The 11,795-nt window shown below is 49.1% G+C and overlaps 2 protein-coding genes across 2 annotated transcripts; both read left to right on the top strand.

Moving 5' to 3' along the window:
• The first annotated feature begins 6,501 nt into the window (after positions 1–6,501).
• Positions 6,502–7,996, top strand: LOC147971626 (uncharacterized). Its single transcript, XM_087524045.1, has 5 exons — positions 6,502–6,729; positions 6,854–7,006; positions 7,079–7,348; positions 7,489–7,657; positions 7,698–7,996. The coding sequence occupies exons 1-5, from the start codon at positions 6,502–6,504 to the stop codon at positions 7,994–7,996; spliced, it is 1,119 nt and encodes a 372-aa protein (XP_087380171.1).
• Positions 7,997–8,280: 284 nt separating this feature from the next.
• Positions 8,281–9,626, top strand: LOC147971627 (uncharacterized). Its single transcript, XM_087522819.1, has 6 exons — positions 8,281–8,312; positions 8,434–8,629; positions 8,727–8,825; positions 8,948–9,201; positions 9,330–9,405; positions 9,489–9,626. Exons 1-6 carry the CDS (start codon positions 8,281–8,283, stop codon positions 9,624–9,626), a joined length of 795 nt encoding a protein of 264 aa, XP_087378945.1.
• The last annotated feature ends 2,169 nt before the right edge of the window (positions 9,627–11,795 follow it).

Raw genomic sequence — 11,795 nt, forward strand, 5'->3', positions numbered from 1 at the left:
TGCGCTAGCCTTGTTCGCATTTATTGCGAACAAATTCTCAGTATGATAAAAGATGTTTCGTTATTTGTGCCAGGGGCGATGACCAAGGTCGAGGTTCTATGGAAGATTGTTACCGAGGCCGAGGAAAAGGCAGCCGCAGAGCAGGCTCTTCATGAGAAGCACGAGGCCAGGGTTATTGAAGCTGAGCAGGAGCTTCAAAAGTCCGTGAAGAAATGCGAGACCTTGGAGCAGAGTTTAACGGGAAAAGAATCCGAACTCGCCAGGGCTCATCAGGCCACACGCAATGCCCAGGGGGAAACCCAAGGCGCCCTACTGGAGATCCAAGAGGCGAGGACAATCGCGGCGGGTAAGGCTTTTTTCATGTAAATCAAGTATATGAGGATAAAATTATGTTTCTAATTTTGAGTTTGGATTTCTCCAGGGGTATTTGCGGGACTGCGGATGCCGGCCAATTCTACCGAGCCGAAGAAGGGAACACTGTGGATAAGCTCTTCTGGTCGCAGTATCTAGCACCGAATTATCCGGTGCCTTTTTGCCGACCAACTGAAACAGCTAATCGAACTGCATAAGGCGGCCGAACTAGCCATGAAGGATTTAATTATCCGGCTATGGCCAGCCGAGCCGATTCCAGGCAGCTACTTCGGGCTCGTGAAGCGGCTGGTGAGTGCCTGACCTCGACTTGACATCATCAGCGGTCAGTATGCATAGAGGGTGCGCGAATGGCCTTCGCCCACACAAAGGTGCACTGGGGGAAGATGGATGCTGAAAAGCTGATGACCGAGGGACCGCCAGAGGGGAAGGAGCACCGCAAGCCTGAATTATATTATGAAAGTGTCCTAAAAGGATCCTGCCTAGCGGCAGAGCAATGCACCAAGGATGTTATATTTCCATGAATACAATCATGTTCTCCTTTGTAATGTTGAACAGGTCATTTCTATCATTTATTGCCTGTTATATAAAAGTTTATCCTCCAACACGGCCGTTTTATATATATTAATCTAGAGAGTTGGCCAGTCGTCGGCTTCTGCCCCCACATAGGAAGTACGGGGGTGTTCGGGATAAACCTGATCACTCTTTATCCCAGTTTTGGGTCGTTTGAAGGAGGTGTTCAGCACAACGAACCATAGGACTTTATCGCTCACTTAGCCATAGGAGCTTTAGAAAAGTAAGGTAGGCGCAGCCCTTGGTGTTCGGAAGACCGCACGAGGGGCTATATAAGCACCTGATCGGAAGAAAGCCGATCCATCGCACACTGCATTGGTTATGGCATTATGCGGAAAAAAAATCCTTAAAGATTTTATAACCTCTCGAACAGCTGACCAGCTCTCGCCGCATCATGACAGTCAGTTTTCGGCTTTCTCTACTGAGGTGCTCGTCCGGAAGAACCGGGACACAATCGCAGTAGTTCTCCCAGTGCTACCTTAGCCGATATAGGGGAACGTAAGGTACCAAAACATGGGAGCCGGGCAAACCCGACTATTGACCCAAGACATGATTCGGAGCTGATGCATATAATGCTATAAATTCGGGGTGGCAAACTTCCATGAAGGTGTTCGGACTTGATTGCCGTATTATGGGTAAAACAAAGCCCCTGGCATATTTGTCGTGGTGTGCGGATGCCACTTGACAAAAGAATTTCAACAAGAAATAACAGTAGATAAGTGTTGTATAAATCCACATGTTGTATTTGAGTAGTACGTCGATGCATGTGAGTACATGTAATGTGATGGAAAAGAAATATGACTGTGGATCCTGCTTAGACCAGGGGGAAGAAGCTGTGTGCGGATCCGGAGTATAGTGGGATGGTCATCGCGGGGAATATGTAAGGATTCCCTTGTGCGTTTGAGCTGCTTCCATATCGCCAGTCCTGGTCTGCGAAAAGTTGAACCTGCAAACAAAATTTAAGAAATGCTTGTGCGCCGCAGAGCGGTTGAGCCGCGGTATGTGGCCTGTCCTGGCCCTCGCTGGAGTGTTTAATTGAGCTCTGGACGAGCCGGGCTATCCTGCCGCGAAGTAGTTCGAAGTCCTTCGGCGGTGTCCGAGAACCGGGCCGTCGACTCGAGGTTCAGTTGGCAGGTGTCACTCGTAGCTTCTGCAGTTAAGGCAGTGGTATACTCCTCGGTGCCAAGGGAAAGTTTGGCCTTGCCATTAACCGTGATGTCGCCACGCGGACCAGGCATCTTGAGCTTACGGTAGGCATAATGTGGCACTGCGTTGAATCGAGCGAACGCGGTTCGTCCGAGCACTGCCAGATAATCACTGCAAAAGGGGACAATATCGAAGATTAACTCTTCGGCACGGTAATTGTCTGGTGATCCGAAGACTACCTCCAGGGCGATGGAGCCTGCACGGCTGGCCTCCACACCTGGTATAATACCTCTGAGGGTGGTTGTAGTGGGCTTGATCACCGAATGATCGATGCCAATCTTGTGCACTGTGTCCTGGTAAAGCAGGTTTAGACTACTACCTCCATCCATAAAGACTCGTGTGAGGTGGAACCCATCAATTATTGGGTCGAGGACTAGTGCGGCTGGATTGCCTTGAGTGGTGTTAACCGGACGATCCGTGTGGTTGAAGGTGATCGGCCCCAGTTTATATTGTGGGACGACTGGTTCCGTTGAGTCGACATCCCTGAGGATGTGCGTTCGGTCCGGGTTGGCGGTGTAGGTGCCGTTTACCACATTCACTGTTTGGATTTGCGGTGGAAGTTTCTTCTGCCCTCCTGTACTCGGCGAGCTGAGCTCCTCGTCTCCATCGTCGCTTTGAGACCCCTTATCTTTGTTTTTGGCACCTGACCTGCCGGCTTGTTTGAAGACCCAGCAATCTCTATTAGTATGATTGGCTAGTGTTCCTGGGGTGCCATGAATTTGGCATGGGCGGTCCAGTATGTGGTCCAGGCTGGACGGACCCGGATTGTCATTTTTGAGTGGCCCATTCCGCTGACTGGACTTAGATCCCCTAAATCCAGCATTGACTACCATATCTTCGGCGTTTTCACCCTTTTTGCAGCACTTGTGTTTGTTGCGTCGGGGTTTGCCGTTGCTATCTCTGGCTTCTGATGTGCCAGGGTTGCTTGCTGTGTTGTTGCTATGGGCCAACCAGCTATCTTCGCCCACGCAAAAGTGGGTCATGAGTGTCGCGAGGGCTGCCATGGATTTTGGCTTTTCTTGTCCGAGATGTCGGGCGAGCCACTCGTCACGGATGTTATGTTTAAAGGCCGCTAGGGCTTCAATATCTGGATAGTCGACAATTTGGTTCTTTTTAGTTAGGAACCGAGTCCAGAATTTACTGGCTGACTCTCCAGACTGTTGTGTTATGTGACTTAAGTTGTCAGCATCTGGTGGTCGCACATAAGTGCCCTGGAAGTTGTCCAGGAATGCGTCTACCAGGTTGTCCCAACTTCCCATGGAGTTTGCCGGCAAGCTATTCAGCCAATGCTGAGCCGGCCCCTTGAGTTTTAGCGGGATATACTTGATGGCGTGTACATCATCGCCATGGGCCATGTGAATGTGAAGGAAGAAATCCTCTTTCCATACCGCGGGGTCTGTAGTGCCGTCATATGATTCAATATTCACGGGTCTAAATCCTTCTGGGAATTCATGGTCCATTACTTCATCAGTGAAGCATAGGGGGTGTGCGGCGCCTCTGTGCCGGGCCATATCACGACGCTGTTCATACGAGTCTTGTCTGCTATGTTCGGCCCGGCCGGATTTGCTTTTAGTATATCCGATGTGACGGTTTCCGTCATGCGTTCGGGCGCGCCCCCGTGATCCGTAGATCGATCTTGCATGTCCTCCCTTGTTTTCCAATATGTCTCGCAGGTCCTGCGTGTTACCCCAGGCCTTGGAATTTTTGTATAACTGGCGACGGGGTGCGGGCTGGACTTCGGCCTGATATGCCGCTTTGTCTAGGCCACGAGGTGGTCGGTCAGCCGCATCATACGCTGGGAGCGTAGGCGTTAATGCTTCCTCCTTAAGTTGGGGTAGCGGCCTGCGTTTTGGATAACTTTTGGTTGGGCACTCGAGTTCGTATTCCTCGGCCGTCAGGACCTCAGTCCATCTATCCGCTAGCAGATCTTGGTCAGCTTGAAGCTGCTATTTCTTTTTCTTCAGGTTTCTTGTTGTGGCTATAAGCCGGCGCTTGAAGCGCTCCTGTTCGGCGGGATCCTCAAGCATGATAAATTCGTCGTCAACGGGGCTCACCTCGCCTTCGGAGAGAGGCATGTAATTGTCATCCTCTGATTCTCCGTCTGCTGCCTGTTCCTTAGGGCTGGCTTGCCCATCCTCCCACTCGAGGCCTGGCTGGAGGGGATTGTCTTCGTCTTCGGCACTATCCACAGCGTTACTGTTCCTTGTGCCGGTATCGCCGTTTTTGCTATGGCGGGGCTTAGAGCGGCACCGTTGACGCCGGTGCTTAAATTGCTTCTCAGGGGGATTATCCTCTGTTGCCTTATTGCCATCGCTTTCTTTGGGGGTGTCCACCAGAGAAGTGCAGGGCTGCACGTAGCGGCAGCTGCACGCAGTGCATCCACGGCTGGTACTGCTTCGCGATTTGGATCAGCTGCATGTGCTACTTGGCGTATATAGCGGCGAGAGCGAGTGTTTGCTTCGTATTTGTTGTATTTGGTGTACCGGGCACTGACAGACGTCTGGCGTGCCCATGCGGAGGACTGTGCACGCGCAGAATGTAGTACACAATATTACCGTTGCGACGATCACTGTATAACGGTAACACTTTACCACAGATGCACGTATTTAAGGCTCATGCACCAGTCATTGTCGCAGTACTGATTGTTTTGGACTTTCTCGTTCAAACTAGCCTACAAGCACAACGAGTTGCATCGATCCATCGACGCCGCCGTGCCGCGATGTCCTAGAGCTCATCTTCTGTGCGTCGTCTCCGTGCCCCACCGCCACCGCTGCCATTGATCATGTGCCCGCGGTGCGCCGGGACGAGGACGAGATGGTTTGTCTCCGGGACCGACCGGAACCCCGGCGTCCGTTTCTACAAGTGCCGCAACTAGGGAGTAAGTTGTTTCCGAACAAAGATCAATCTGTTGCTGTAGTATCCAGCGTTTTGCTTTTGCGTTCTCTTGTTCATCGTACAGTTTTTGAACTGGCGTAGGATGGAGGGTCGTGCGACTTCTGGTTGTGGGAGGACCAGTACGCGTTCTTCATCACAGGCGTTGGCATCAACCTTCTCATCGAGGCTGCCGGAGGAGGGACCAACGTGATGTTCGGTATCGGCGGGGCCATGAAGGATGTGCGCATCGCACAAAGGAGCACCATGATGATTTGCTTGTTCACGCTCCTCCTGCTGCTCGCCTAGGCAGCCGGTGGGCAGTGACGCTCCTACAGTGCCAGTGTTCGTCGTGGAGAGGCTGCTGCATGGGCATGATTTGTAGGATTAGGATTAATGAGTTAGCAGTCGAGAGTGCATGAGTAGTTCCGTCAGCGCAGTCGAGAGTGCAATATAATATCATGTAATCGGCAAGTTATTTCCAATCCTCAATCAGACATAATAAATCACCTGGACTGCTGAGTCTTTTTGCCTATATTGCACCAACGGCCGATGTGTTTAGTGCACGCCTGCGGAGGAACATGGGGCAGCGGCCGGTCGGTCAAAAGGGGGCCCACCACACATCAGAGGAGAGGAGGACACGCATGGTCGAAGTCAGCCCAGCCTCCAACCACTCCGCAATTAATTAAAGCAACCGCACGCTCGTGTTGGGGCCGCCCCCTCCCCTGCTCGCAGCACTGTACGCATCGAGTTGCGCCCATCTGCAGAACAGAGCATCGGAGAAGTGCAGGGCTCTCGCTGGGTGACGCATCAGGCGGCGGATCCGCCGCACACCGAGGTACCACAGCCACCAGCGATTGGCATAGATTCTCCAATGCCTAGACTAACCCCACCCCTCCCCTCCCCCCTTTTGCAGATTTTCCGATGGGAGAAGAAGAACAGCATCTCAGAGGGCACATCCGAACTTCAGCCGCCATGGCGATAGAGGGGGAGCAGTAGGCAGGGGGCTTTGAAGAAGCAGCTCTAGCCGGATCATCAACCAGGTCCACATCACACACATCTAGAATAGTTATTCAGAAAGTAGTAGAGGTCGTAGCTGCATTATCCGACTACAAAAGATTTTTGGTAGAGGAGATTGGTTTTGAGGGAGTACTGCGCATCCCCATGATACCGAAAATCAACTTGAAGTTTAGCAAGTTCCTCATGAGTAAGGTCGATCTCAAAGACCACTGCATCATCTTGAGAGATGGGGGAAAGCCAATTAAATTTTACCCAGAGGATTTCCACAAAGTTTTTGGCATCCCATGCGGGCAACGAGATATACATGGAACAGACGCACACATCACAAGTGAAGCAATTGATTTCATGAGGAACTCCATAGGATGGACAGACAAATCCGATCGCAGTTTAAGCTCGCTCGAAGCGTTCATTTGCAAGGAAATAAATGAACTATCTAGCCGTTTAGAGAAGGATTGCTTCAAGATGGCGTTCGTCATCTTCGTGATGGGCAATCTGTTTGCCCCATGCACCAAGCATGATTACTCAACCATTGACTACTGGGGGGGCATCAAAGACGCCGACAACATTGCCCTCTTCAATTGGTGCAAATATTCATTTGAAGGTCTACTGGAAGCAGTTCGAAAACTGAAGCTGGAAACAGATGCAGACATAACTCCGGACCACCTCTCCGGGTGTCATCTATTTCTTCAGGTAAATGCCTCGAAATCTAAGCCAACACGCCCAAGGGAATCATACATATTTACATAAAATGTCTGGTAATATGGAACCTGGACATGTCAACACTAGTACATTGACATGTTTTTTATGCGTACAGGTTTTCGTGCTGGACAATGTTGAGTTGGGCATTATGAACTTAAAGCAAACTACCATGCCACGGATACAATTGTTTGATGGAGCGACCCTGAAACGGATGATCCTCGTGTGCTCAGCAAGAAAGCTAGGGAAAACAATCTTTATTGTACCGGAGGTAATCACCACACCCAAGCTATGTTGTATACACATTTGTTTAGAAACGTGAACAGGTCTAACTAGGTGCAAGCTCACACATGCAAGACATTGGAACGCCATGTGCTACACTTGGCACAACTACCAAAACGAGATCCACGTGAAGAAGAAGGCAATCGAGACCAAGGCTGAACGTTCAGCAAATCAGTACACAATTGTCAGACACACCCTAGTTGTACCACGAAAGGAAGAGCAAATCAACCCGGACATAGCCATTGGACACCTTACACAGACACCAAGCAGCAACGTCGACTTCAGCCCCGGTGACTATGCTCGCTGGATTCAGATGCAAAACCCAGAACTGGTGAGTGATGCTATGTACAACCCACACCCAAGATCGAAAGACCATGTCAGCATATTGGTCCCGTGCATGTCTCGGTAGAGTGCTTTTTTTATTTTTCACATATCATGATGCGAATAACCAGGCGTCTACCCGCATTTCAGGCTGCGTCTCCCTTAGGTTGGGCACTGAGAGAGCATAACGCAAAGTGTGTCCACGTTGCAAACGAAATGAAAAGGAACATTGCAAACCAAAACAATCTTATTGTACTGGCCAACCAATCAGACCCTTCGGTGGTGCAGGTACTATCGCGCCCCCATGTCATTTCTTCATGCTGAAATCAGTTAGCAGTGACATTGTGCACGCCTTTAAGCATGTGCATGTTGTTGTGCAGGCACACACAATGATGGTGCGCCGTCTAGACTCAACGCCAACATAGTCGGAAGACGGCTGGAGTTGTCATCTCCATCCCCAACGACCAGCCAACGCGACCAGTCGGCTGTCATACCCATTGCGGATCAGCTGTCCACCACACCGACCAGATGCCAAAAGCGATCAAGGATAGACGATGCGGCTGGTAATACTTCTCAAACAATACCCTCGCTTTGCATTCATGGTTGTAGTAAAAAAACTATGTTTTCACAGATGCACCACCATTTGATCTCGACATAGACGGCGACAGTGAAGCTAGCACGCCCATCAAGAAAGATGGAAAGGGCAGCCCGCTTTCACCTACAGCGGCAACTAAGGCATACTCTGACAACCTCGTTGGACAACTAATGATGCTCAATGATGAGATCGGGGACACCGAGGGGCACATTGTGTTTGGACAAGTGAATGATATGCCTATTATCAAAACCAAGGTTGCTCACACCAAGTTCACAGAAGACCCATGGTCCAGTAACCGTACGATGCGCACACATGGTGAAGTTGTCCGGAAAACCATCAGGGACTGGATGCGATCAAGAACACAATTCCACCTATCAAGGTAACCAAAAGCACAAAGCCCCATTTCATTCAGAAAAGCCAACCGTTGTGGCTGCCCCCGCGCCATCGAGCATCCTCTATATCTCATGAAGCTAACCTTGCTGTTTGTGTTAACCTCGTAGGGATTGGGTATCGCACCCTGCCCCGCGGTTTATTGCCGTAAGTGGCAACGCCATCAAGTCTCAAATATGCGACGGTGCTGAAATCGACCACGAGCTCGGGTCCTTGATCATACGTCGGATGGCACAGATGGAGTCACATGCTCACCGCGCCACCCCTGACGAACAATACCGCTTGATCCTCGAGCCCGACTTCTCGGTACGGGCAGTCAAATACATGAGGCTCAAGTACCCGTAGCTTATCCCGTGTTTTTTTGATGGACTATTGTTTTTTTGGTTGGGCGGGCCGGGGGCAGTCCCATGCCATTGCAGGAGAAAACACCACCAGAATCATGTCAATACAAAGACAATTCACTCGAGTAGATGTCAAATGTAATATTTCAAACTGCCGGATGGTAATTTTCGAAAAAAAACTACTCTCTCAGTTCCCCCTTTTACCAGTGGCCACATCTATATTATAACCAACAATGTTGGCACTCTAAATAACCGAATTTCCCGTTTCAACCATTTGTATCAGGTTACCATCCCCGCAGTCATGCAACATGGGTGGTCTAGCTTCAATTGGGACATGATGCACCAGATGATAACAATAATGGATCCAATGGCATACCAGACAGAGGACGCGAACCGAAAAACATGTCTCATGTACGCGGCCGAGAAGCTCCATCAAGCTCTTTTTGACTGCATTGAAGAATTCTTCACCGAGTGGCACTGCGGCCGGACGAGTTGGACGAACAAGACCCCTCTCTTGTCAACCACAACATTTACAAGGTTGGTGACACTGAACCCAAGTAGCCACCATCTTTTATTGTTCATTCTATGTTTTTCTTCAGTCACGTGCTTCATTTCCTTATTTTCGCCAACTACTTATCTAACTTGCAAACACGCCCCCAACATAGGCAAGAGAGTGCCATGTGTGTCGTCCACCTAATTCGGCAATTCAAAGGGAACTCGTTGGCAAAACCGCTCACCAGGGTCAGTACTTAATATGAAATACTTAAACTCGGAAAAACAAGCTAGTATGACCAAACTAATTTCCTGATTGGCCATATACACAGGCAACTATTGCCAATGAAAGGGATTCAATCATCATTGAGATGATACACATGGAAGGCAACACCGCTTCCCTCCAGCTGGAAGGTCTTGACACGGTCGCCAACGCTCTAAACGAGACGGTGGCAGATTCAGGGGTCTAGTCCTAATGTAGTCACGAGGAAACTGAAATAAATAAACACCCCTTGTGTGGTAGAGATCCATTGTGTGTTCATCTCCACATGTTCTACAATCTGTAATAAAATGGTGGTTTTTTTCACAGTATGCACTAAACTAGATTTCCATAAAACCCACCCGAAATTTTCGGGGCCGTGTGACAGAACTACTTTAAGTGTTTTTGGCCTGATGACATCTGATTTGCAGAACTAGAAGGAATGGTCACATTTATGCCCCGTTGCACGCCCTACCCTTGTCGTACTGTCACACATCTTCCAATTACTGTAGCTTTCCGGCAAATGCATCTAGCCCTTCCCTTTGCCTTACTGTAGCCCATCCGGCAAATGCACTGGAGGGCTGCAAACACCCCCCATCGTGAGTAGAGACATTTGATATGATTTTTTTTCATTCCTTGTTATCTGATCACTAAGAGGAAAAGATGGCACCAGAATTGCAACCAGAGGCATTTCTCCCAGAATGCAGAAAACAAGTTGGCTACAGGGCACCACCATCAAAGGGGAATCATCCCAAAAAGTTCTTCCAGAGCCAAACAAAAAAATTATAGAGAGCACATAAACACAGCAGCACAAATACATTGGCTGTCGCAAACATTGTCAAGACAACACATCCACCCAGGCAGTATTACAATAGCTTATGTCTTCCACATTACTAACCAATGTGCATAATATTACAATAACTTATGTTTTCCACACTAGTAGCAAATATATAGCTGATAAGTTCCATACATCTGGCATACGACGAGCCAATCAACACAAGCTCCCTCGCAGTTCATGTGAATTACTTAGCCACAAGAAACAAAAATCATCATGCTTGCAAGTATAAGCAAGCGCCTGGTCTTCTTGTTGGGGCTAACCAGGCCTTCGGGACGGTACTCAAGCTTCGACGCGTCAGGGAAGACTCCCAGTGTTACTTGCCATCATGAGTACATCCGGAAGGAGCTTCTTCTTCAGAGCAACCGAAGCAGCCTGCACACACATAAATATGAATGAGTGAAACTTCGTACGTAAACATTCATAATCCGGCCATATGGTAGATTCCAGACACACACCTCAGTCAAGTTCAGCGGGTGTTGCCCAGGCACAAAGTTGATGATGTGGTGGAGTACCTGCATCGCCGTGTCCGTGCTGTGACAAATAGAGGTCACCCAACATTAGCATACAAGCATAACAGAAAATACATTCTTTCTGATGCAAGCAAAATGCACCTCTCATAGGTACTTGTAGCATGGAAACAATAAGACCACCCATTATGTGGCACCTTCCCCCGCCCCCAGAAAATGTCACCACACTTCACGAATGCATCAAGTAGCTCACCCACATTCCGTTAGTGTTTTGCTTTCATCCTGCTTTCCCCGGGCTTGGAGATGTTCAGATCAATGATATGGAGAACTCTACAGAGGATGTCAAAGACGTACAAACTCCACCCCTGGTCCAGGTACACCACAACCAGCCCCTGTTTTTCATTCTAGTTAGACATACAACCAGCATTCCACCCTTTTCATACACTGTAGTACTGACGTAACACATATGGGAATTTGGTAGATGATAAACAGATCACTAACTAGAACGTATGCCACACCAAGCGGTAGCTGATTAAACATTGAGCGGACATCTTCCCTCAGCCAGTATGACTTGGTGTATGCAACTTTGAACTACAAAATTGTAAAAGTCACACCATATCAGGACCAGTGATACTTGACGGTGCAAACAAAACATGTAAAATTACACTACAACCAAACTTACCGCCCAGTCAGGTCCAATGATAAGCCTCCCTGGTCCCCGGGGCAGATCCCCAAACGCAGGATTGATTCCAGTCCTTGTTGAGCAAGATGATTTTCTATGCGGAATTCTTCCACCACTTCTTCACCAGTCATCTTCATATGGTACGGCCGCCCATGCTTGAACCACGGCCTGCACATGGTCAAATAGGCATGGTAAGTGAGGAATCCCGCAGCCCAAATAAACAACTGACCAACATGATCAGAGAGAGCTAGCGGTCACGAGTCCACAAACCTAGATAAATCACTGAATGATGAATCCATGGCCCTGGCATAGAAACGATCGCCTCTTCTTCTGCCCTCCATCTCAGAGACAGCCACTCCAATCGGGTTTGCAATGGAGTAGTCAGTTGCCATC

The sequence above is a fragment of the Triticum urartu genome, chromosome 5A, assembly GCF_056163025.1.
Source record: "Triticum urartu cultivar PI428250 chromosome 5A, HENAU_Tu73, whole genome shotgun sequence".
Taxonomy (NCBI): Eukaryota; Viridiplantae; Streptophyta; class Magnoliopsida; order Poales; family Poaceae; genus Triticum; species Triticum urartu.